The sequence below is a fragment of the Falco cherrug genome, chromosome 13 (assembly GCF_023634085.1).
Source record: "Falco cherrug isolate bFalChe1 chromosome 13, bFalChe1.pri, whole genome shotgun sequence".
NCBI classification, from domain to species: Eukaryota; Metazoa; Chordata; class Aves; order Falconiformes; family Falconidae; genus Falco; species Falco cherrug.
The window spans coordinates 10,684,784-10,711,986 of record NC_073709.1 but is presented as its reverse complement, the minus strand read 5'-3'; the positions used below and the strand labels follow the sequence as shown (position 1 = coordinate 10,711,986).

General features: G+C 37.2%; 1 protein-coding gene across 6 annotated transcripts in view; it reads left to right on the top strand.

Moving 5' to 3' along the window:
- Positions 1 to 27,203, top strand: part of KIF16B (kinesin family member 16B) — a 142,274-nt gene that overhangs the window by 20,003 nt on the left and 95,068 nt on the right. For all 6 annotated transcript variants that reach the window (XM_055725896.1, XM_055725897.1, XM_055725898.1 and 3 more), the window contains exons 4-12: positions 1,519 to 1,635; positions 7,034 to 7,131; positions 7,622 to 7,731; positions 8,347 to 8,489; positions 10,161 to 10,329; positions 10,490 to 10,621; positions 13,506 to 13,681; positions 15,605 to 15,670; positions 18,459 to 18,518. In XM_055725896.1, coding sequence (XP_055581871.1) covers positions 1,519 to 1,635; positions 7,034 to 7,131; positions 7,622 to 7,731; positions 8,347 to 8,489; positions 10,161 to 10,329; positions 10,490 to 10,621; positions 13,506 to 13,681; positions 15,605 to 15,670; positions 18,459 to 18,518 — 1,071 coding nt within the window. The remainder of the gene's footprint in view (positions 1 to 1,518; positions 1,636 to 7,033; positions 7,132 to 7,621; positions 7,732 to 8,346; positions 8,490 to 10,160; positions 10,330 to 10,489; positions 10,622 to 13,505; positions 13,682 to 15,604; positions 15,671 to 18,458; positions 18,519 to 27,203) is intronic.

Genomic DNA, 27,203 nt, shown 5'->3' with positions numbered 1-27,203 from the left:
GGCTATTTGGTTTGTATTTCCAGAAGAGAAATAAATAAACTTTTGTTGTTTACTGCCCTTTTGTGACAAACGAGTATCCCAGACACTTGTTTCTGACAAAGTCCCATCCTAACAATGACTTTTCTTCTAACCTGTGTGTTAAGCCTCTGTTCAGACAACACTGACTGTAACTGTCCTATGTACTACCTCAAATCACTGTGCAGGGTATGCACACATTTTTAAAAGGGAAAATGTAGTCAAAACGGTGCATAAGGAATTGGTGCAGGTGGTGAGGTAAAAACTTGAACATAGACAAAGGGAAAAGTGGCAGGGGGACTACAGGAGCAGTTACTCAGGGGAGAAAATTCAACTAAGGTGCTACTTTTCAAATGACAAACAAAAGGGGAATTGTGCTTTGGCTCGTCTTTATACTCCTTTGCTCAAGGAAAGGTCAAGTTTGAGTATTCCAAAGGCATGCTTGCAACTGAGCCTTAATGATTAAAGAAATTAACCAGCAGTCCTTCAAGGGAGGAGTAGCATGATTATACTGTGCGTGTGCCATTTGCTGTTAATAATTACTTGTACACAGTGTTTAATTTAAACCACGTTATACTGTGGTCTAGTAGCTAAATCATCTGAAGCATTGATGAGACTTTTGAAAATCGTGTTTGTATTGGGAGACTCAGATCAATATTTTCCTTGAGAGAAGTGCTGTGCCAAGTGTTACTCCTTGCCCAGCGGGATATGGATGGAAATGAGGGGTATGGCAATGAAAGGTCAGGAATCTGGGAGGGGTACTGGAGCCAATATTGCAGAGGATGGTGGTGAAGAGGTCTGGTGAGAGATGAAGTTATTAGGTGAGAACAGACTCTCATAGTGGGATGTGGAGGAAGGATCTTTACCAGTTTGTAGATGTTGAAGGAAAAAGAGAACGGGCTAGCTAATGAAAGAAGGTTACTTAGCATATAGAAAACATGTTTCCATGTTTGTCAGCCTAAAAAGTATTGGTACATAAAAGCCAGTTAGGGAGGAAATATGGAGAAAATAATGGGCCGTTTTCTTACACTTGGTTAAAGGAAAAAACCAAAATCAAACAAAAAAACCCTCTAAAAACAGAAACCAAGAAACTACCAGGATCACTGAAACATTATTTGCAGGACATGGAGAACTGGCAAAGATACACAAAGTGAGTAGATATTAAAAATAAGGAGAAGTATATTAAGTGTCTGGGATTACCTTCTTTCTACAGCTCTAATTTCTTTCGGCAGCATTTTTTGTTCTTCCTCATGCCAAGCAGATCTCTGCCAGAAAATGAAGTATAAAATATACTGTTGCAAGTTGCAGTGCTGTAAACTAAATATGGTTGTAAAATTCAGTATCTTATTTGAAGTACTAATTTCCTGTCCTATAGTAAATATCATCGATGATGCCAATAGCTTATATTGTGGTAGGTTATTGTTTAATATTTGCCATGCTGGACTGATAAAAAACTTTTTTCTACAAGCTTTTGTTGTCTTAAAAAACTTTCTTTGCTTTTAGGTTTTCAAAAATCTTGGTACAGACGTGCTTAAATCTGCTTTTGAAGGTTATAATGCTTGTGTTTTTGCATATGGACAGACTGGATCTGGGAAGTCCTACACCATGATGGGAAATGCGGTATGTTGTATTTTCATAGAATCATAGAATACCAGGTTGGAAGGACCTCAAGGATCATCTGGTCCAACCTTTCTTGGCAGAAGTACGGTCTAGACAAGGTGGCCCAGCACCCTGTCCAGCTGAATCTTAAGTGTCCAGTGTTGGGGAATCCAGCACTTCCCTGGGGAGTTTATTCCAATGGTGGACTGTGAAAAATTGTCCTCTTGTGTCCAAACCCAATCTCTCCAGGAGTAATTTGTACACATTACCCCTTTTCTGTGTGAATCCTTGTAAGAAGGGAGTCTATCTTTTTTGTAGCCACCCTTTGAATATTGGAACGTGTTGATTAAGGTCTCCGCTAAGCCTTCTTTTCTCAAGGCTGAACAAACCCAGTTCTCTCAGCTTTCCTCTTATGGCAGTCTTCCCAGTCCTTTGGTTGTCTTTGTGGTCCTTCTCTGAACCCTTTCCAGCCTGTCCACATCTTTTTTGTATAGTGGAGACCAAAACTGAACACAATTCTGGGCATGGCCTGCCAAGCGCTGAGAAGAGTGGCAGAATGACTTTATCTCTGCTGGTCATGCAACGCAGCATCCTGTTGGCTTGCTTTGCTGCAGCAGCACACTGTTCACTCGTATTGAGCTGGCTGTTCACCAGGACCCCTGTGTCCCTTTCCACAGAGCTGCTCCTCCCCAGCCAGGTAGACCCCAGCCAGTGCTCCACGCCTGGATTGTGTTTTCTCAGACCTTACATTTATCTCTGTTGAACTTTGTAAGGTGTTTGTTAGCCCACTTTTCTGCCTATTCAGGTTTTCCTGTAGGATGGCTGTCCCTTTTGAAGTGTCCACTTCCCGACTCAGTATGGTGTCATCAGCAGACTTGTTGAGGGTACATTTCATCCCATCATCCAGATCACTTATGAAGATACTAAACAGTGTTGGGCCAGGGGACCCCACATGTGACAGGCTGCCAGTTTGAAAGGGGGCTGTTTACCACCCCCCTTGCGCTGAGGCCCGTCACCAAGTTACCCCCCACCACACAGACCACTTGTCTAGACTGTAGTGCATCAGCTTCTTCAGGAGGTGGCTGTTGGAAACTGTATCGAAAGCCTTGGAGAAATCCAGGTAGAAAATGTCCACTGCTCGCCCTGCGTCAGCTGAGCAGGTGTTTTTTTTTTTTATTATTTTTTTATTTATTCTGTAGCAATGCATTGAAATTAGGCTATTGCAAGAACACGGTTTTGTGAAATTATTACTGATACTGTCTATCTGCTACTCACCCTCCATGTAATCAGAGGTTTCAGAAGCTGTTTGTTTTATAGGTAGATACATACAGTTGGAAGACGTGTCTTTCAGTAATGCTCTGTCATGTTGGACAAAAAGCAATAATTTTTGTTCAGTAACAAACCCCAAAATTGCAAATGTTTCTGCTTATTTTCTATGCCAACTCAAGACAAGAAAAAAAGAAGATAGGGGTTTTGAGAACATGGATGATGAGCCCTTTCTTAAGAGATCTGTTTTTTAGACCTCTTTTTAAAGGGTCAGAAGATTAAACTAGCTCCTTGTCCCCTGTTTAGAGAAGGCCATCAAGTGAGGAGTAGAAACTGGGGATGAGAGTAGCTAAATGTAAGTTTCAGCAAACCATTATAAGATGATTGAGTAACTTTAATTTTAAGGATTACGTCCTGTTGAGCACTGCAGTGAAGACTCTGGAAGATGAAGGTGTGATAGGGGGAATATTTGGCAGTTTTTGAGTAAAGGATGGAAGTAGTTTCTTGCAGTTGCCTCCGTGCCTGTCCAAGGACAGAAAGAACCCACTAAACTGTTGGGAGTGGAGCAGTTTAAAAGGGCCAGCTGAGATGAAGCCTGTTTGCCAGGCAGCCTCTACAGGTTTCATCCCGTAAGGTTTAATCCTTGGGGAAAAAAAATACATCACATCTTCTCCCAGCAGAATTGAAAAGGAGAATATTACCGCTTGTCCTTCCTTAGATAAATCACTCTTCTGAAATGTAGTAAGATTGGCCACGTTGTACCTCCTTTAGCTTAGGAGAGTAAATTAGCTGTAAATCTTTTTCTTTCAGTTGTCACAGAATAAGTAGCTTTATATTTAACTTCAAAATGGTAAGCAGAATAGACTTTTGTAACCAGAAAAGATCTTATGACCTAGATGTGGATTTCTATTTAAGAAATTTATAAAAGTGACATTTTTATGAGACTACCTCACTGTATGTAATGACCGTAATCATCAAGACATTTTGCAAATGAATAGGTGCTGAAGTTTGTTTGACACTATTCAATAATAAAGGTCTAATCTTCTTGCCATGATACATAAATACTTTAATCTGGCTTTGTACAGAGTGTGTATAAAATATACTCAGCCGCCAAGTTAAATGCTTGAAAATTGATGGCCCTGTCAGAGAGACTACGGTGCTATAAGAAAACTTGAATTGGATATAAATTTTCTTTTTTCCTTACTTCTCCTTAAAAAGTATGATTTCTATTCTCATTTTGCTTTCAGTATCTGCTGTTCTTGGCTCTGGAAGGCTTCTTCTGCAATACTGTGTGCAACAATCATTTCAAGAAATATGTGGACCAGTTAGAATTAAGTCTTGAGCAGAGACACTGAAATGATCAGAGATCTATAAAATACGATCTGTCAGGAAAGTCAGGCTTGCTTATGCAGAGAAAGGAAGATAGTGGAGAAATAAAAAGTCTTCCAAGACATGAGAGGCAGCTGCAGAATGGAAGGGAATGATTTGTTCCCTATGCCCAAGGTAGATGGGTAAAGCCCAGTACATTTAAATTGCAATAAGGAGTTTTCTGGTTAGATAGCACAGAAGGAAAACGGGCTTTTAATGAGAAAATTCAGCTCTGGAGTGAGCTACCTCTTTTGGTTCTACAGATTTCTGTGACTGGAAACTCTGTAACCCAGAAAAAAACCCTGTCAAATATGTAGTTGATTCTGCCCTGGAGCTGTAGGGGGTGAAAAGGGAGAAAATGTTTCAATATAGTTTCTAATGAAGAGTGTACATTCTGTAAGATGTAAATTTTATTGATAAAATATGCTGAGAACTGTGTGTTCCTCCTTTCTCATCGTTATATTGCTATGGTTGAAGTTACTCAATTAGACCTAAATTTTCCTATTTTGAGACCTTTACAGTTGCTAAATGATGTCAGACACTAATGACTTGCCTGAAACTTTGTGATGGATCTTTCATATTTTTTCATTAAGCTTTAATTAAAACTATTCAGGTGTTTCCAAGCATGAGATGAAAGAAAAGTCTTTTTCCCCTTCCAGTGTTCAAAAAAAAAAAAAAAAAAAAAAGCAAGCGTATAGGAATTTCCAACACTGAACCCTGAAACTTTAACTGGAGGTAGAGAATGATACAGATTGGGAAAGGCTGCTCCTCTGTTAACAAAGGCAACAGTCTCAAAAAAAAGCCTGATTAAACTGCAACTGCAAGTTTCTCCCTTTGACTAGGAGTTGTTATGGTTTTTTTTTTTCTTTTTTTTTTAAACCAAAGTGCAGTAGGGTGAAGGGCTAGGTATGATAGGAGGAGAACAGATTATTATTTCGAAGAATGAGACCTGGTTTGAGAAGGACAGAGAGGGTCTGATTAAGAGGAGGAGGAAGTCGGAAAAGGGCAGAATGGAGGGATAGAGTATAATTTTTTTTTTTTTAAAAAAAAAAGACTGGATGATGAATGAGGAATTATATCGGGGCAAAGGAAAGAAGAAGAGTAGCTCAGAGGTGGCACCTGGAAGAAGATTGCTGGGACAGAGAATGCAGGGGGAAGACGAAGGATGAGGACAGAGGGGGCCAGAGTGGGAGAAGACTGGTGTGCGCTTGGGCAAAAATGGTCAGATTTTATGTGGGGGTCTGAGTAGAAGAGAAATCTTTGCTTGTGGAGCACTCCCCTGCCAGAGTGTGGTGCAGGGGAGTCTGCTGTCCTCATGTTTTTCTGCTGCCAGGTGTCTGTAGAATGCCACCAGGCAAACTCTTGGGTGCCTGGAGTGTCTGGGCTATGCTCATGCTGGATGTTTGGGCTGATATGTCCTATTTGCCTCCTGTTTAATTATAAGGCCCCTAACTCTAAGCAAGAACATTTCTTGCCTCAGCGGCGCATAGAATTAGAATTAGTCCATCGCATCAAATCTCTTGCGTGTTTTTGGACTGGAGGCAAATTATAGCTGGCAGACTGTTTTGTAAGCTACTTCTGAGTTTGCAGCTCTGAGCCTAAAGCTTATCTGTATGTATGTGTCTTCACCCTTTATTCCTGGGAGCTATGTTCACTCATTCCAGCTCTGAAGGAGTGTTAGCTGCTGTCCCGAAGTGGTGGGTAGGAGGTGTGCCCAGCAGGTAGCTGGTCATCTACATAACCAGACCCAGTGGGATGGGGCAGCTGGGAGCAAGCAGCCCCTCGTCAGCTGGGAACAGAGCTGCGTGCGCTCCCCTGCTCCCAGCTCTGCGGCTGGGGATGGCCCTGGCTTTCATTTACTGCTTGCCTGGAAAGGGGTCTCCCTGGAGCAACACGGAGAGGAGAGCTGCATGCTAAGTCTCTGGATATCTCTTGCAGTCTGACACGTGTTTGACATCAGCGGTGGAGCAGCAGACTCACTGGGATGAGGCTCAATTCTCAAGTGCCAGTTTAACAGAGACAATGATGTCCTGCGCTGCTGGCCGCTCTGTTAGCTGAAGTGGCAAAGACCCTGTAATGGATAGTTGCAGCCCTGCTAGTAAACCACGCAGTCTGTAGGGATCTCTGAGAAGGAATATGTTTTTTTTGGTTTGCTTTATTAAACTGACTGAGCACTTTACGTGTAAGAACCCTTTAACTGCAGAGTTGAGCATTCAGAATTTAGATAACAAATTTAATTCAGCTGCATTGTGGGATACAGTGACTGTAGTTTTGGTCTTGTTGTTGCATGGTAATTTATCCAGAGGACCTGCTGCATCCTTCAAGACAGGCAGGACTGTGAGCTGGGCTTTGGGGGTTTGTATAAGAATGGCTCATGGGTGCATGTTCATGGCTCTTGTCCCGTTCTCTGCAGGTGTTGCCAAGTCCATAGTGAAATGAGAGAGAGGAAGTTAGATGTTATTGAGATAAGGCAGTTCATATGTTGCTCTGAGGAGCTGGTTTCTGCATTAAGCATTTGGGATTATTTGAACTAAAAGGGAGGGACAAAATATATCCCAATAGCAAAGAATTGGAGCTAGTATATATGTTCCAACACACACAAGGATTAAAGTCTCAAGGTGACTTCAGTTAAATAAAGTGCAAGAGAGTATTTGTTGAAAAGTTTTGTTCCCCCTCCCCCCTTTCTGGACGTTGGAATGTTCAGCTAGTGATCTTGGGTTTTATGTTTCAAAATTTATTGTGCATGTGTACATAGCCTTGGAAATAAGAATTATTGTTGTTGCAGGGTGATGCAGGTTTAATACCTCGAATTTGTGAAGGATTATTCAGCAAAATAAGTGAAAAAACAAAGCGGAATGAAGCATCCTTTCGAACAGAAGTCAGGTAGGTCTTGGTGTGTTAATAGCTTGCTGGTTATCAAACTTGTTACAGTTAAAACCACCCGGTTTCACTTTATCTCTGAGAAAAGTGTGTCTTTTTCAAATAACTTTCCATGCTTGCCCTCAATCCTATAATTGATTTTTGTTGGCAGTTGTAGTCAAAATACGCAATACTTCTAACTTCAACAGTTGTGCATTTTGCTTTGATTAAATGATAGTGAAAATGCCTTTGGTACTGAACAGCATCTTCCTTATTTGTACCTTTATTTCAGAGTGGCATTAGGAGATCTTTATCTTGCTAATGTCTGCTTCCCTTCTACTTGCTTCTTGCTTTTTTCCTTATGATACAAGTGTGCTGTAGTCATTACTATCTTTAGCCAGTTTTGGAGCCTAGCTTCTCCAGACATCTTGCTTTCAAACACAGTGTTAAGACAGCTCTCCTTCCTTTAAAGACTGTTGAATCAGTCAGTGGTTTTCTAATCTTTTTCTTTCAGTTATCTGGAAATTTATAATGAACGTGTGAGAGATCTTCTCAGACGGAAGTCATCAAAAACTAATAATTTACGAATACGAGAACATCCGAAGGACGGGCCGTATGTTGAGGGTAAAGTGTTTTGCACTGGATATTTTATTACCTCTGTATATTCTAAAATGTCACGTCTAATTGCATAGGACATTTTTATCTTTTAAAATATAAATGATGATGGATACAGTGCTTTCATTTGATATAAAAGATTAAAGGAGAATATCCTCTCATTTTGTATCCCCATTTGCTTTCCCAATTCTAAGCTTATTATACATACAGTTTTTATCTCTAAACTTAAACCACATTTTTAAATAATGTTAAGAGATGCAATTGGTTTTAAGAACTTGTTGACTGTAATTTATAAATCTTTAATGTTTAGATGGAAAGAACCTATTAGAATCTAATTGTCTTAATCTGTCCTCTACTAGGGAAGGTTCACAGCTCTCGAGGGTTTATCTTATGTTAATGCACTAAATACTTTAGTAAGATTGCATATTTTTTTCTTGATTTACTGTAAATGTCTAAATTCTCCATTGCTCACATGAGGCTTCATTGCTTTCCTTAATTGATAAACAAGTATGACAATAAACACTAATTTAGCAATACTTTGCAGTAGTGGGGGCAATTTGAATCTTTTTTTAAAGAAAATCAAGTGCATGTATGAGCACACTGTAACACTCTGCTCTTCTTCAGATTTGTCTAAACATTTAGTGCAAAATTATGCTGATGTAGAGGAACTTATGGATGCAGGAAATATAAATAGAACAACTGCTGCAACTGGAATGAATGATGTCAGTAGTAGGTCGCACGCCATTTTCACTATCAACTTCACTCAGGTAACAAAGCACCACCCCCCACCCCCCGTCTTAATATGTGTTTATATGTGAATATAAGTAGTTCATACGATAATTAAAAAAATAAGGTTGTCAGATAAACAGGTATGGGTAGGTAATGACTGTGGTGTTGTCCTGTGATAGAGGAATTTAGAAGTGTAAAAATACTATTCTGAGTATTATAAATATGTTTATCAGTGATAATAATCTTTAAAATTTACAGCGTAATGTGATTAATTAAAATGCTATTTAATAGATTTTGAGGAAATAATTATTGGAAGTTCGGGGTGATTAACGGTGACCAGTGGTGGTGTGTTCTACGATGCTGCTGGGATAGGAGTGGGTGAGGAGCATGTTGTGTCAGACCTCAGCCGGAGCTGAGCGTGGGCTACCTTTTATGCTCTAGTGTTATCCAAGGTTAGCGAAAAAAAATGTCTCCATGGCTGAAATCTTAGAGTGTGGAAATGTTTTCTGAGTGTTTTCTTGCTGACTCTTCGTCAGTTACTGTTGGAAACCTATTTATGTTCCTGGATTTACTCATAGAATAATGGAGAGATTTAACATGTTTTCTCAGACCATGGTGATCTTTTTGTTTATATGTAGTAAGCTCCTTTTCTAATGACTTTTACTCTTCACTGTTTTTGGGAGGCTTTTTAGACAGTCCACGGGTAACCTGCTAGATGAAGAAAAGACAGCAGAGTGGTGGTTCACTCTCCCGACAGAACTTTTTGCATCTCTCTCCCCAAAAACACACAAACACGCACAAAATCCCACGCACCAGCTGTTCACTAATGATGAATTGCTCATTGCAAAGCTTTCAGAAGAGGATGAGAGGCAGGCAGCAAAAAGTTTTGTTCTACTGTTGTACTGCAAAAGTAGAAGGAAGTTTGAAACAGGGCACTCTGAGTTGATTTATATGAATTAAGATAAAAACTGGGAGGAAGCCTCAGTTAAAATCATAGAATAAAAGTGCAGTTGCTACTTACCTGAACTCAAAGACAGGTAGAGAAATTGAGCGTAAATGTGTCTGTGTATGCTGTAATTTCTTGTTGAAAGCTAATGTAGAATCGTAGAATCATTTAGGTAGGAAAAGACCTTTAAGATCACAAAGTCCAACCGTTAACCCAGCACAGCCAAGCCCATCACTAAACCATGTCCCTAACTGCCCCATCTACACATCTTTTAGATACCTCCAGGGATGGTGACTCAACCACTTTCCTGGGCAGCCTTTCCCAATGCTTTGACAACCTTTTCAGTGAATAAATTTTTCCTAATATCCAATCTAAACCTGCCCTGGTGCAACTTGAGGCTGTTTCCTCGTCCTGTCACTTTTCACTGAGGAAGAGAGACCGCTGTTGAAAGCTTAGTAAAACAAATGCAGCAAAAATTCACTGTGCGTCATGTAAATACCAATTCACAGTTGTCAGCGCATGTCTGTAAGTGGCTAGGAAGCTGCAAATATTACAATTTAAAGTAGTAACTACTCGTGTGGGAGTTATGCAGCAATTCATGATCAAATGCCTTTCTGTGACATCTCTAATATACCTGTCTTCTTAAACTCTGCTTTTGTAAACAAGTTAAGGTAAACATGGAAAGGGCCACTGAGTTGGACTCAGTAAAATTTCAGAATTTCATAGCTTAACATACTTCTCTTTATTTTTTATTTTTATGTAGGCTAAATTTGATTCTGAAATGCCTTGTGAAACTGTTAGCAAGATTCATTTGGTAGATCTTGCTGGAAGTGAGAGAGCAGATGCCACTGGTGCCACCGGGGTTAGATTAAAGGAAGGAGGGAATATTAACAAATCTCTAGTTACTCTGGGAAATGTAATTTCTGCCTTAGGTAAGTCTGGTTTTTGTGCTTGTCTGTTTTGTTTTTTTAGTCATTAAATACCTTTCTGCTTATTTACTTACACAAATAGTGGCCTAACGCATACTGTTTTATAAAATGAATGAAAATACATAATTGCATTTTTTTTTTTTTTTTTACCTTCACATCACAGCTGATTTATCTCAGGATGCAACAAATCCTCTTTCAAAGAAGAAACAAGTATTTGTGCCTTACAGGGACTCTGTGTTGACTTGGCTGTTAAAAGATAGCCTGGGAGGAAACTCTAAAACTATAATGATTGCCAGTAAGTGTTTTTAAATTATTCTTTGCATTTTGAACAGTTCATGCTTAATAGAAGTGACTGGCTGTAAATATTTAGATTGCTGATGCTTTGTTAAGGCAGAATGTTGTTTACACATATTAATGATTTCTTTCTTTCAGAGTTTTCTAGTAATACTCTGCCTTTACCTACACTCTGCAGAACATCTCTTCCAATGGTAGAACCGTGTAGGTTCTCATTGTGTATATGGGGGCAGCCTAGTGGTCTAGAAATGTCATGAACAACAGCAGGTTTGCCTCCTGAATTTGACAGCTTCATTTTCATCTGCTGTTTATCTCTTTGAGTGCTTATATCACTTGCTGAGTATTTGGTCACAAGCATAACAAGGCATCCAGATTGTGCATGTACAGTCCTTAGATGCTTGTTTGTGTAAGGATCATCCAAATGTATAGCCCAATTGCTTACATTTGCCCTGACATATACCTTGCGGCTGTTTCTTTGACATATGCACAGTGTAATGATTAGCTAATGTGAGCAGTTAAACTTCAAGTAATAGTTCCTGTTTATTCTTGAGGTCTGTTTGCATTCCAGACAGCTCCATTACTCATGGTAAATGCTCAAACATGGACCTAGATGTAGTCTTGTACTTTTCTCCCCTTACACCTCTTCTCCTTAGGTTGCAGACTTGCATCCCCAGTAAAAAAAACAAACCCAAAACAATCCCACCAGCTTTGTGCGTCTAGTCAATACTGATATATGCACCAGTTTGCTTTTCCAAAACTTGTGGTGGTGTTTGTTGTATTAGCAGCAGAAACAACCTGGTCTCTTTTGACATTAAGTGATTAAGACAGTCATCTTTATTTAACCTACTTTTTGAATGCACACAGCTTTTTAACTTTTTGTCTAAATTTATTTATGATGTAATTTTGCAAACTTTTCTTACAGTTTCCTTTTTACCTGTAGGAAGCTCTGTAATGATAATTTGGTTTAAAAACCTACCTACAACATACGTATTGCAGTTTTTTCAACGAATTGTAATGGGAATTCCATTCCTCAAAAAACCACAAGTGAAGCTGGGGAGATGATTAAGGGGAGGGGAGGATTTTGGATCTTGGAGACACAAGGTGTGAAGAAAAGAGCAGCGTTGAAATTTGTCACTTTCCTGCTCAAATGAAATGCAGTGTAACTGATGCAGTCCTCTTGTGGGAATGGTGGAAGAGCAGAATCAAGGGAATAAAATGCATTGGATCATATTCTGGTTCTTCAGTTGCTGTGTAATAGTCAAATTCTTTGCATAGCAGTTCTTTTGATGCATGATTTTGGGGATGATTGTGGAATCCATGCTACTTTTCCTTATGCGTAGTAGTACCAAAAGAAGATCTTGGACCAGACTGCTTTGTTTTTCTGGCAGTTTAAGTAACACTGTACTGGCATCTTTCTTCTTGATGTTTTCTTTCAGTTACATGGTTAAGTCATTTGTTTAGTGTTTTTAGGGTTTGGGTTTGGGGTTTTTTTTGTTTGTTTTTGGGTTTTTTTTGACAGAAAGATTGGGAAGAGAAGTTTTAGACACACTGAACTTTCAGTGCCTACACTAATAATTACAGTGCTCAGCTCTTTTTCAACTACTTCCTCATCTATTAATGATGCTTCTGCTAGGTAGAGCCCTGATGGTTGATCTTTTCTCCAATAGTAACTCTACTAGTAATGTGGCCGAATTGCCTAACAGAGCCTGACAAGCTGTCTGGATATGTTTGGCCTGCCTTTTCTGTAACTAAACACCAAAAAAGCAGGAAGATCATCTCAAACTGTAGGAAAGGTTCTTAAAAATACCTCCAATTCTGATTTGTCATATTTCTATAACATATTGTAACAGCCCTCCAGAAAGAGAATAATTGAGTAGTGTAGAAGAGGCAGTAGATAAAGTAGGGAAGTGGTAGTGTGAGCTAGGGGAAGTATAGTCTGTTGCCAAGTGCGTCTCCCCTAATTCAGGGAGTCTCTACCACAAAAAGAATGTTTATTACTGTTGAGAGAATGAGGAAGACCAGAATATTTTGGTTGCTTGATTATTTTTTCATGTATTTTCATTGTCTGGTTCTCTGGGTCTCTTGTTTGGTTTGATTATTAACATTTCTGGTCCCTCATCATTTCTACATGGTGTTTTCATCTGTGTTTTTATCATCTGTTTAGATGCAGTAATTATCTTTTTAATTGGGAACATCTTGTATATTATTAGGAAAATTTAGTGAAGAATAGCATTAGCACTTTTATTTAAACTCTGTTGGTTTTCCTGGTTAAGTTGCCCATAAAAATAATACTGGTTTCTCTTGATGCATCAGACAGTTAACAGTTCTGTAGGCTGCCAGATACCTGCAGCTCAGCAGAACAGCTAGGTTTGTAAATTACAGAAGCTCTTCTCGTTTTTGTTTTCATGTCTGCTTTTTGTTTGAATGCTGTTTAATTTCCCTTCAAAATGTGGACTGAACCTACTGTGTTTCTACCTGAAATTATTTTTCTATTCAGTGATTACATTGACACTTACAAAATGCTCACCATTTTTCTTACTGTTGTAAAAAAATTGCAAGAAAACCTATGAAGTGTTCATATAGGATGTTTACGCTTACCAGAGAAATGTAAGTGGATTGACAGCAATATCTTTTTACAGTGCTTGATTGTTAGACCTGATTATTCTAATTCACTCTTCTAATACTGTGTTTACTAAGCAAAATTACAGTGACATGAAAGCAGTGGAGCTAGGTGAAGAATTGGAACAAACTGTAGCCATACTGGTTAATCATGTATTTCTGTCTCTTCATCCACATTGAGTTTATCTGACTTCAAAAATACAAACTAACTTTATTAAATGAAACATATGGTGCTGGATAAACTGTTTCTGATTTCATCTCCTTAGCTATTTCACCTGCTGATGTCAATTATGGAGAAACTTTAAGTACACTTCGCTATGCAAATAGAGCCAAAAACATCATCAACAAGCCTACTATTAATGAAGATCCTAACGTCAAACTGATCCGTGAGCTGAGAGCTGAAATTGCCCGATTAAAAGCCCTGCTTGCTCAAGGGAATCAGGTTAGCTTTACTTGAAATTTATGTGTAATTTTCCTTGAGTTGTAACATCTATTTCTAGAATGTAATGAGATAATTATCTTTCATTATATTGATTTGAGTAAACAAGCTCTATGAGGCTATGAATGAATATTATTTTCCTGATTGAATCAGTTTCCATATGGCCAGTAGATTACCTGTTAACATAAGGGCAGAAAAATTGTCATCCCAAAGCTTTTAGTTTTCTCTTAATATAATCAGAGCCTGATTGCAGTGTGCTATGGAATAGGTTGTCACCACAGCATAAGGAGACTGAGCAGTAACATTTCCTGCGTCTAGCCTGATGGACTGAAGAGCTACTTTTATCTAGTATCTTAAAAGAAGTAGAAGGTATGAAGTATTGATGTGTAAATAAATGTGTAAATAAAAAGATGTAGGAGTATGGATTAGTTTGAACAATACATTTTACTTGTGTTTGACTGCACAGTACATTAGAAAGCATGTAACGTGCTAAATGTGTAGAAGTATTTTCAGTGGTGGTGTAAGAAAAAGCATCATGCTATACTTCCCTTTTGCATGATCCTCTTTGTTCTTTTTCCTTCTGTCAGTATTAGCCACTATAAACTGCACAGCTCAGTTAGCCTTAATTTCTCATCTGTTTCCAGGATGGTGAAAACAAGCTAACAATAAGGAATATGCGATTGGTTCAGGCCAGTCGTCTCTTCTAAATAATGTCGCTCGGGACTGCTAGATGTCATACTTGAACAATTACCATTTGAAAGTATTTGAAATGGTACTTCAGATTTATTTCTAGAACTCTCTAATTTTATTTTAGATGGGCTGTGCAATGTCAAATGTCAGTTCAGCATAGACTTTGTTTTAATAGAAGGCTAGCACTTCAGCTAGATTTTGTGCTGTAAAACATTTGCTGGAAAAGGTAATGGGACCACAGCTGGAAGCAGTAATAAGAATTGTAGATGACTGAAGCGGAGAGCTCTGCTTTGTCACAAACAATTAGAAACTCTTTGTGGGGTTGCATTACTCTATTATACTTGTGTTTCTCCTGTATTCTTTGGGAGGGGGAAATTAATTTATTTTCGAATATGTTTTGATTTAAAGTTAGCAAAGTAGGTGAAACTTGGACCCCTTTGAAGATCTAATGCTTTAACCTAGTTCCAAGCTGTAAAACAGGGGTTATCACAAAATAAATCTGCTTCAGCCATAGGGTGTGATAGATGGCTGTGTGGGAGACAACAGAGGGCTTACTTAACTTAATGGAATTTGTGATGGTTGGTAAAACAGCAGGTGGTGTTATGTATGCACAGTAGAATATAAATCTCTGTATAATTTCTTTTGTGGTTTTCCTTTATATTCCTAGAATACTGTATTGCAAATGCTTCTGTAGATCACTGAAGATACTGGTTATCAAAATATAGTGCTGGATTCAGTGTAGAAGGTCACATGAGTATTGCTTGCGTGTGTGTGTGTGTTGTGTAGTAGTTTTCCTTTTCTAAGGCCGGTTACCTTAATACATATTTATTAAAGTTAAACAATATACATACGCGTAATAGTGAAATGGTTAAGTATGATGCATAATAAATTTGCATGTTTCATGGAAATAAGATAGCTGTATCAGGAATTACACATTGTAAACATGTCTCAAGTTTCAGTGTCTGAATGTGTGTGACCATGTATATACATAGTGAATGAAGATAGTACTGAAACCAATGATTTGTGTTTGAAATAGCTCCTTTTGACAAGATTTTGATTGGTCTGTTTACAGTATTTCAAGGTAAAATTGTGTATATTGGAGTTCAAAACACTTCATCCTAAATAATCAAAAAAGTTGAACTGCATTTCTTTCATTTGGTTCCACCAGAAATTTTAACTTTTTTCTTTTTTTTTTTTTTTTTTTAACTTGATGATCCTTACATTTTACAATTTTAGATTGCCCTCTTGGATTCTCCAACAGCTTTAAGTATGGAAGAAAAGCTTCAGCAGAATGAAGCAAGGGTGAGTTATAATTTCATAAAACATTTTTTAAACAACAACAACAAAAAAAAAACCAAAGAAAAGGGGGAGGGCGTCTGGATGCAAGAGTGTTGATAATTTTCAGGATGTTTTTTTTGATACACAACTAGATTTTTCTCCCACCAAACAGCATTGTCTCTTAGTGCTTTTTTTAAAAAAAAACAATGTGTGAACTTGTAGTTTTGTTATCCTACTAATGTAAGGTAACATTATAACTAAGAACAAAGTGTATCTGATATTTATATAACAGTTCTGTTTAATGAAAATATTTGTTCCCAGGCCAGCTTGCTTCAGTAAAAATGTATATTTGTAAATGGAATGGAGAGGGAAAAGCCACTAAATCAGAGTAATCAGTAACCAGTAATCACGGTAGCAAAGCATTCTGCAGTAAAAGATTTATGGGGAAAATGGTCAACTCTTTTCAAGTAATTAATAACTTGTGTTGTGGGATAGGCTTTCAGAAAACTTCAGTCTTTAAATCTGATATGTACAAATATGTTCAGTACCTAATTAGCTGTCTTTTTGGGGGAGGGTCTCAATACTTTGTAGTGTGCCTCACAACAAGCTGTTTTAATAATCCAGCCCAGCGTAGAGGCTGGGAAAGATTCCCAAACAGGTATAGATATACTCACAGATTCCAAAAGAATATAGATACAATGGTACTCTCTCTAATTTGCAATCTTTCATTCTTTATTCTATCATTCTGTTTTAATTCTTTTCTATAGCCTGTTTGTAAAACTACTGCAAACTGTTTTTAAAAAAATGCTATTACTCAGACTTTGGAAGAGGAGAGAGAAAAGTATTTGGAATCATTCCGCTATGTGGCAGCAAATATTTAGTGCTGAATATTGTCAGTAAGATGCCAATCAAATGTAGATATGATGCCTTGAAAAAATAAGGGCTTCTTACCTGTTTCAAATAATAAGGTTTATACTGGTACTGCTTAGACCTTTACAGAAGGTGAAAGAATGAATACATTGCTTTGAGAATCCTGTTTTGACCTAAGTAGTTGGTACAGTATGTGCTTCTCAGGATTCCTGTTGGTAATACCAATTTTTAAAACATGTTGAAATACTTTTCAATGAAATGATACCTTAACAATAAACTTCTTGACAAAAATGAAAGTAATATGTGTATTAGTATGAACTATAGCTGCAAAGTAGACTCCAGGCTTCTCCATCAGCCAGCTTTCTGCTAGGAATGCATTTTCCAACTCTGTAGTATATGGAGGAATCCTTACTGTGCTGTATTCTATAATTGCAGCAGGACCTACTTAACCATAGTATGAGCCTTCAGTTGCAAACTATTTTTTGTCATATTCATACTAGGTTTTAAAAAGTTTTTAGCTGAATCAGAGGGGAATGATAATATTGTTAGTTATGTGTAGTGTGCTTTTATTTTTGTGCACAAATGAAAAGCTTTTATCTAAGAGTAGCTGAGTAAAATAAACTGCTGACTCTATGCTAATTAGAGTGTTATTCATGCTCTGACAGTAATCACTGCTTGTCCTGCTCAGAAGTGTTGGCCCCTCTGCGTGGGGAGTATATCGAGCATATTTTATTATCTTTTGTCAGCCTCATTAAAAGGTTATGTGATTACTATTCATGATAATTACAATAGACATAATTACTGAAGAATTGTAGTAGATGCTGCAGTGGTAATAGCTTTTTTATAATTGAATGAGTGCAATAATTAATTTGTTTATACAGATCTAAAGACTTTATCACCATATTTAAATTATCTGACTAATATATGGTGGGTTTCTTTAATGAGTTGGTTTGTCCTTATATAAGAACAATTTTTAAATTGTTTCTGAGGAATAAAAATTGTGCTGGTATGATGAACAGACTTACGATAGACCTTCATGTTTTTCTTTAATCTTTTCAATTTTTTTTTTAACATTTCGACTAGCAGCAGCAGGAATGATAATGATGCATGGAAAAATGTGCTTGCTTTCTGTTATTGAAATCTTGAGATACAGGTGGAGATAGGAGAATTTTCTTTAGTTCGCATTGATTAATTTGCAGCTGATTTGCAAAGACAACTGGGAAGCTAGGCTGTACATGGCAAATGTGGAGGTGTTTGGAGGAACTGCATTGAAGACTTTCTTTTTTTTTTTTTTTTTTTTTTTAACAGTGGTTTTATATCTAAAGTAATAAAAGCACATAGCTGGTTCCCCCCCCCCCAGCTTTTCTGCAGATGAAGAGAATTTAAATAGTAAAATTTTGTGTGTAATGCCTTTGCAAGCAGCTTCTGACTTCTGTGCTTGTTTCTACCAAGTGTGTGATTTCTAAGTTGTAGCAAACATTGTTCTGGTTCTCTCCTGAAGGCTGCCTGTCTGCTGCTTTTTCTCCATACTGTCCTCTGGGAGGGTATTTTAGCCTGAACATGCCTACCTGTGCCTTAGGAAAAGAGCTGTTGTTTTGTTACAGCTAAGGGATCAATGTGTGGCAGTAGACTTCATAGTACTGATGAAGCAGTTTATGGAATTATTCCATTTCCTTGAAAATGCCTGCCATTATTTGAAGTGGCTATCCCTGTCCTTCATTTGGTACTATAAAATAAGAATTTTGTGATTTTCCTTTTTGGGAGAGAGATATTGTAGCTATGGCCACTTAATGTAGGAGCAATAGTCCTGTTCTAAATATTTAAGTATTAAACTTCACGAAGAATTGCACAGAGGTTTAGTACCTTTCTGAGAATGCGTTATCAAGGACTTTAGAAGAGATGTGATTTTTCCCTCCCCCCCAATATTTGTTTTCTTTTATAGGTACAAGAGCTGACCAAGGAGTGGACAAACAAGTGGAACGAAACTCAAGATATTCTGAAAGTAAGGCAAATAAATAATTTTTCAGCTTGTCTTTTACACTAGCCTTAACAATTTTCCTTCAAAAAAAAAAAAAGATCCTCTTCTACATCACCTTCTTTGTCTGCTTTTAATAACACAAAATTTTCTCAGGCTTGTTTTAGCTTATACTGGAGAATTAGTTTTTGAGGGTTTTTAAGAGTAAATATTCAGGCACAGTGGTATTCCTGAATAAGATTTTTAAATAATATAAACAAAAGTTAACACAACCCTTTCCTTCACCTTAGTGACCTCAGTGCAAAACAGCTGATCTCCAACAAGTCTTTAAATTACTGAATATATGTGGTGGATTTTATTTTGAGTTGCAAATGAAAAGAAGACCTGAGGCAGGGACAAGTGGATCCCTCATCCCCTTGGTAGTTGTGTTGTATCAGCAAGACCTGTGAATAATCACCTTTTATGTTATACTGGGTGTCTCGGTGCATGCAGTGCATAGTGGACACATATTTTTGCATCGGCCTTCGCATTTATGTTTCAGCCAGAAATCGCTTGTAAACTTTAAAAGCAACTTTCAACGGGTTTTCTGCAGTTGAATCTCCTCCAGTAGGTCTTCGTCAAACCAAACAGATGCATCTGATCTAAGCATGCTCTGGAATCCCAAGCACAGGGATTTTTGCAGCTGGTTCATATAAGCTGGCCTATGTTGCACTCTGGCTCTGGACTGCTGAAGCAGTTAAATCCTCACAGTCCTCTCTTGCGTTTTGTAGATTTAGTACATATCTAAAAGGGCAACTTGACAATTTCCATACTCTCTGTTTTGCATGATGTAAAATTTTTACATTGCTGAGATTTTTGTGTTCTTTGCATGAATCTTTGCTTTCCTGCTGTCCAGTTGTACTGGTAAGATTTTATACTGGTATTTGGCTCACAATTAAGGTGATAGTCTGAGGTAATATTTTAATGGGACACTTCACAATTCCATACACGCATACAAGCACACGTGTGCACGTGCACAAACACACACACAAGAGTAATTCCCACAATTTTTTTCATAATGTAAACTAACATTTTTTTCAAATATTTTAAGTATTCTAATTTAACTATTATTTTTTATTAAATAAGAATTTTGAAAACAAAGGTTAAGCTTTCATGACTTGCTGTATATGCTGAGCATTAACTTGTTTGGAGTGCAATCCAAGAAAGCATTTAGAAGTAATTTTTTAATTCTCCTTATCACTGAAACTTGATTTTTGTAGTTCATTTTTGCTGTATATCACTTTTCGATTCCTTCAGATTTTTTGTAAGTTCACCACTGTGTCTTTTGTCTGACTTCCAAATAAGTTGAATGACTCCATGCTTAAAAATAAAAATAAAGCACAGATAGCATAGACAACAGAGCAGGGTGGGTAACTGCTTAGCAGATGGCATGACAGAATGGACCGTTTAATGTCTGTCTTGATAGTGAACTGGGAATTACCATTTGCATATTCTTCAGAGATGTTTTGGTCCAGTTTTATGTTACTTCTGTGTTATTTTGAAGCATCTATATGTGTATAGAACTCCATTAATTTCCTCTTTACTCACATCTGGGTTAGGGAGTTCATTGTTACATGAAGAATTTGTGAATTTTGGTCAAATGTGAAAGTGAACATGATGTAGCATATGAGAAGTTTATAAAGCTTTATGTTGGAAATGCACTGATTCTTGCACAGAAATTAAAGAATTGTAGGAGGTGTTAACTGAACAAATTACATAAACAAGTGAAACCTGCATTTGTTAAATAGTTGAATAAAAAGGATTTAAACTCAGACACTGTAATTCTGCTTTTCTGGTACTGAGCTTGTGTTAGTTTAATTCATACAGCTTCTGTATTTTGCACTTTTATATGCTGATATTTGAGTACATGAACATAGCTTATATTTCACTTTTGGGTTAAAGGCAGTTTATAAAACTTTCTTGGCCCCAAAAAACTGAGAATCTGCTAAAGATTTCTTGGTTGTTTTATTTTACACTATTTTACTGAAGCTATCCATATTTTTATTCACTCCCTGTTTAACGATTCCTGAAATAACTGCCAGCATATGAGTAGAAAAGGGCTTTTTTTTTTTTTTTTTTTTTTGGAAGTTTGCCAGACTGAGTCACTGGAAAGCAGATTTTAAACTATAGAGCACAGTGGAGTTTCTTGTAATGGACTTATACCTTTAAGTTTGCTGGCTTTTTTGTTTTGTTACTGATGTACCTCCTTCTTGCACACTGAGACCGTACACATCTGTTTGTAAAACTACAGTGTCTCATCACCCCTTGAGAAATGAGACTGTCTTTGTATGTCTACCTCACTGCAGTCACAACTGTGGCTTCTTCCATGCCATAATTCAGTAACTTTCAGGACAATTGTTCATTAAGGTACTTAGAACTTCACGTTGCACTTATGTTTAAAACCTACTTCCTCCTGCCTCCCCCTGGGCTTGCAGTCCTGAGATAGCTGCTGCCCTTCAGCTCCTGCTCTGCAGCAGGCTTGGAGAATTAAAAACCTCTTGGTTTTCAGTCCCTAACACCTTTTGTTCCAAATCTTTTAGGCACTTGATTTGAGAATTCGTGTAAACAGCTACCTATTACCTATTCATATACACCTGCCAGATGCAAGTGCACTTGCTAGCAGCAGAATGGTATCTCCTACTTTATTATATGTAGTTATGCCTTTTCATACTCTGTTCTAAATATCAGAGTTCACGTGGTTTTGAATTGTTCTCACAGGCTGGTGGGAAAATCTGTTACTGTTTAAATCCAAAATAATTGAAAGGATTTTGCATAAGCCTTGTAGTATACAGGAAGCCAGATTCATAGGGCATACTGGTGTCTTCTACTAGATCAACAGATACTGCTGGAAAAAGTTACCCAGCTTTTACTGAATACAGTGCTTTCATCAGGCCTGACAAAGAAGTGATGCTTACTGTTTTGCAGGGAAGATGTTCCTCAGACTTGTTCACCCTTGCCAGTTATTTTGAACCTTGTTTTGAATTAGACCAGCAACATCTAAATGCTACCTTGAAAATAATTCATAGAGAATGGAAAATACTGTTCAGCTAGAAAATACTGAGGAAGAGAGAATACTGTGTGAAGGCAAGTTTTTGATAGAAAGTATTTGGCAGCTTAAAATTCAGTTATTTCAGTAGGCACAGTGCCATGTGTGCAGCTGACATGCAATCCCAGTGTACTTCCTTATTTCTGCTTGTAGCTTTTATCCTCTTTGACACTTGTCTCTATGTAGTTCACCCGAAGTTACGGTTTTCCATCCGTCTGCATCATTAGACTATGTTGAACTATTCTATCTATAAATGTTATCAGTTCTGGATTTGGTGCTGAGTCTGTATGGCTGAATGCCATGATCAGCTGTGAACATCTTGTATAATCCTTCATATGTGCCATTGTCAGATTGGGCATCCTGGACTGGTGATGGTAGTACTGATAGCGTGCTGTCTGTCATGCATTTGGAAGGAGCCCTTTTGCAGAGTGACTGTCTGGGTTCCTCCGGAGTTGGAATTACTGTCAGCTCACACCAACATAAAGCTCAAATTCTCCTGTTTTCCTTATGCAAGGATTAGGACACTGCCTACATCGGGGTTTTAAATTGGTGCTGACTCTATATGAAGTATTGTTTAGTGCGTGGCACGGCAGCTTCTCAGTGGTGTTAATCTGCCTGAAGTGACAAGCATGGCTTCCAGTGGTGATGTTTGTTTACATCCTTGACCTTGCTATCGTACAACATGACACTCTAACCTTACTAACCTGGTATTACAATCTGTCCTCTGTCCCTCTCTTTTATCAGATGGAGTAGATTTTAATGCTTAATAAACTTAATAAGTATGTGGAATGATGCTTCAGCATTAGGTAAAATACTGCATTGACAACCAAAGAAATAGTGTTTAATTTGAAGCCCATAGGCTTTGGGTTATTTCCTCCAATGCCCCCAGCTGTCAAAAGAATTGCACTTTATAAAACAGCACTGCTTTACATGCTTCTCTATCTTCAGGTGTCTTGCAATCTCAGCACTTCACTGTAGCATTTTTGCTTTCATCTCACTAACTGAATCTTTCTATGGATTTTTTTCCCTTCTGTTAATGTTCTTCTGTACACATCCCCCAAAAGAAGAAGAGGAGGGAAGAAAAACTATTTGCTCTTTTCCTTGGTTTAGTCCTTTTTATATTGTTCTGTTAAAGATCAATCCTGCGGTTTGTAATTTCTTTGGATACTTTCTAAGATGTTAGGGTAACCTATCCAACTTTCGATTTTTCTCTTTCTTTGAGGCTTTAATTGGTACAAAACTTCTTTTGATGTGTCTGCTATATTTGACCGCATGTGTTGTCATTCTTTTACAGATCTTTTTTCTTTTACTGGCATCTTATTTTTGTCATCTTTTGTGCATGTTCCAGTTTCTTTCTCTAACCTTTAGCAGCTTTTATATTAATCTTTGTGAAACGTGTACTCCTTTTTATAATTCTCTGCTGGTTTTTCTTCCAAACTTTCTTTTAGATTTCTTCTCCCCTTTACTGTTTGTGTAGTAATTGGTTTGACTTTTAGCATGCTCTTTTTTTTTTTTTTTTTTGTAGTTTGAAGTAATTTTAGATTTACCTTTTTTGTTATCCTGTTGTTTGATTCTAATTGTGTCATTAGCTTTGTGTGGCAGAGCTCAACTGATGTCAGAGGATGCAAAGATCTGTCTTCACAGACTCTATTAAAAGACAAGGTCTTTTTTTTTTGTATGTGTGTCTAATTCTCATGATCAATAGTTTAACTAGTAGCTGCTTCACCTGGCTTTCTCCTGTTGGATTTAGTGACACAGGCTCCCTTTCATCAATAATACTAATTCTGTTGCAGCACTTTACTACATGTTGTGTAAATATGTTATTGAGCACTGTTTATTTGATCTTTTTCTTTTTTGTGCTCTTTGGTTGAGTACTGGCGAGTAGAACATTTTTATGCCTTAACAATGATTGTTCCTACCTGGGGAGGAAAACTGTATGTCTGACTTCAAGCATTAACATCTATCATTATTCTTTTAGATCATGCTTTTTTTTTGGGGGGGGGGGGGATGAAATATTCTTAACTATCCATTATGAATAAATGCAGACTAATAACAAACAATTATTTTGGTAGAAGTACTCATCTAAACAGGGGAATTTCCTTTCTTTAGGAATCTCGGCTATACACAGCAAAGACACTAGGAGACTAAAAGTAATTGTGGTGTTCTTTATGAGGTGCCGATTAGGGTGGCAGAAGCTAATAGATTTTGATTTTAATCATTTCCTTTCCGTGCTGGCTTGTATACCATAGTGAACTCTGTCAAGAGCAGTTTGTGTTCTATATAAATGCTGCATTAGTCTACATTTATTTGTATTTCCAGATAATTTTTAAACCACAGTTGCTGAATGGTATTTAAACCCCACTGTCTCTGTTCTTCTGCCTGTAAGGCTGGGCATACATCACCATTTTGCTGTTCTATACCTTTTTGTTACTTCCTATTAACCTTGACTGCCTTGTCTCCTTTTCCTCTTCTCATTTGTGTTCTACCCCAGTACCGTGCCCTTCCATAAGCATTGGTTTTCTTCATTCCTTCATGTCTTTGTTTTAACAACCTCAGTTCCCAGGTGAAAAGTGCTCTCAACACCTACTTTCACATAAAATTCTTATGTCTACTAAATCCACTTTTTGATGGCTGTAGGGCAGAGAAGTTGTGCAAGCCCTTGTTGTGCAAACTTTAGAACTTTTAAGAAGTACTTATTGCATCACTAGTAATGATGATAGTCCATTAACCGTAGCATGTGCTGCTTGTCCAAAAACCAGTACTTGTGACACTTCCCCATTCAATGCCTTTAGTAACCCACAAAAACTTGAGGGTTTTGTGCCTATTCCATAGTATTATTGGAATGTGAGGAACTTAATGTATAATGTAGTTGTCCTAGATCACTAAAGAATGGCTGGAGATTTTTTATAATTTATAAATAGATAAATTACGTACAATTATCTGATGAACAGAAATATATCTTGATATTTGTAATTATTTATATCAATCTAATTGTTTTATGGTTGGGTAAATCAGGTATTTAAAATCTGCATGTTGTGAGGTTTTTACAAAAGACACCAATACAGGCTTTAATCCTGCTCTTAAAAAGTACGTGTGACTTTAACACTTCTGGACACATGCCTTTAAAACGCAGGTTCTAAAATGGTTGTATTTACAGGTCAAGTGAAAAAAAAGGGGGGGGGGCAGTTAAAGGAATGGTGTGCATTTATATACAAAACGATGGATGCATGATACTGGATTTAAACTGTTCATTTTCAGCTTTGGCATATGTGTTTATTTGTGTGTTTGGCAGGAATAACACTTGTTTCTAAGTTTTTTTTTTTTTCACATTTCAGTAAGTGAATCATTTTTGTAAAATTGTTGCTAGTTAGACATGTTGGTGTTGCGTTTTGGTTAGAATGTCTGTTGTTGGCTCTGAAGCATAGCTGTATACTTTTAACAGGAGATTTAAATCTGTACTTTCATTTGACAAATTTTATTTGTTATTTTATAACTTCTTCTATTTGTCATCTGTATTAGACAACACTCATTGCTGCTTCCAGTTTTTGTTTTCTTTCTACAAGCTATGTCTTCTGCCTGAATTTTTAAGTAAGGTTTAAAAATCACTGCAAAATTAAAATAGGATTGCATATCCATTGAGCTGGCAGAAAGAATTTAAGTCTGATGTTACTGCTGAATTTGTTTTGTTTTAGAAAAGTTGATAGAATAAATAGAATAACAACTCTGTTCCTAGGGATTTTTGCTTTCTCAAGAATTGTTTGCCCTCCAATAATTATGAAATATATGTGCATTTATCAAACGGAATATGTATGGAAAAGAAAAACGCACCTTTGTGTTAAATAGCCTCTTATTAACATATTATGCTTAACGGGATTCCCTTCAGCTGGCTTTTAAGTGTTGTGCAGAAGACAAGATACTAAGAACATTTTAAAAGGGCTGATATGAATTGTTCTTTTTAATCTCCATCAGAAATCACACAATAAATAGTAATAGCTTCTCTTTCTCTAGAAGCCTGTTTAAATGTGTTTTTGGTTTCTTGCACTAGATGTCACTGCAGATACAAAAATCAGGTTCTTCTGCATGCTTAATTCAGATTTAATTCTGATATTTTAAGGCAAACTGTTTTGCAATATCTAGACTTTCATTGCTGTTTGAATCTACTAAAGTTAGGTTTATTAGAATGCCAAAACATTGGTTTAGGAGCAAGTGTCGAAGAACCTAAGCAACTATTTTGCCAGAAATACTTCTGAACAACAGTTCACAGGTGGAATGCACTGAAAAGTGATTATGTACATTCAAAATTAATGCAATTATTTGACAGTACATTTTTCAACTCTCTTTTTCAAATGACTGTATATCTAGAATGCTTGACAAATTACTTTTAGCTAAAGCCTTTAAAATGTATTTGTTTTCTTAACTTTGTTGTAGCTCTGATGTTTTGGGGATATAAAAGGACAGCTTCTGGAAGAGGTAGTATATTTTATTTGACCAGGTAACATAGTTGAGAAAGCAAACAGGCTTTTGAATATACAGATCTTTCACCAGGCCACTTCTGCTATTTGCTTTCTTTTTTAATGAATCTTGCAGTTGAAAAGCCAGTGGCAATGATACACAGCTTCTATTTATAACTGTTTCTTTTAACATTTTTCTCTTCATTAATCACTTCTGTAGATTTATAATTGAATTTCAGTGCATTAAAATTTAATGAGTTTATTGGGTTTTTTCCATCTTTTTTTGAGGGAATTGTCAGACAACAAGGGTATTTCTACTATTCTCAATCCTTGTACAGTATTTAGTCACAATTCTTACCTCCTGAATAATGACAAGTAATACCTAGTTTAGCTGTCAGTTTTATTAGGTTTTGATTTCTTATACCTGGCCCTGTGCATTATTTATTTATTTCCCAAGTGTAGCAGTTACTGGCAGTGCTTGTAGTCCATAAAATCATCTCTTCTGGTCAGAAGATGTAAAACTGGGATAAATTGTCATTACTAAATGTCACATAGATTCCTTCCTCCAAAGCCTCTACAGGTGGGCTTTTTGTTCTTTGGGGATTGGTTCAGGACCAGGGACATGAAAACATAACACTTTATCTCCTCTTGCCCACCCCCCACCCCCCATCTTTTTTTTTTTTTTTTTTTTTTTTTTTTTGTCTTTAAGGTAAAATGAATGTAATTTTAATTTGGACAAACTCATCCACACATGATTTGTTTTACCTTAAATAGATGTTGGTTTTTCATACTTTATTACAGATGCCATCATTTAATGATGATGATTCCCTGATATCGGCCCCTTGGCTTCAGTCTAGTGTGTATGCCCAGGTCAATGCAAACTGAGAAGAAAGAAAATACAGTGGAGAGACTTTTCTACAAAAGCAAACAAACAGAATTTTTTTTAAGGGGTTATATGGTTGTCTGAGATACAAAGTCCTTTTCTTCAGGAGAGCAGCTCTCATTGTTCTTCACTCACCAATGACTTTTTTCACTGCTTTGTTCACTCTTAGCATTGGCTTGCTGTTGTCAGAGGAAGAAAAAATACTAAATTGGGAACTCGTGCTACTGATCTTTTCCCAATACAAACACGATTGAAAGGGTCCCATCCACTTGGGGAAACCAGAGTGCAGCAGT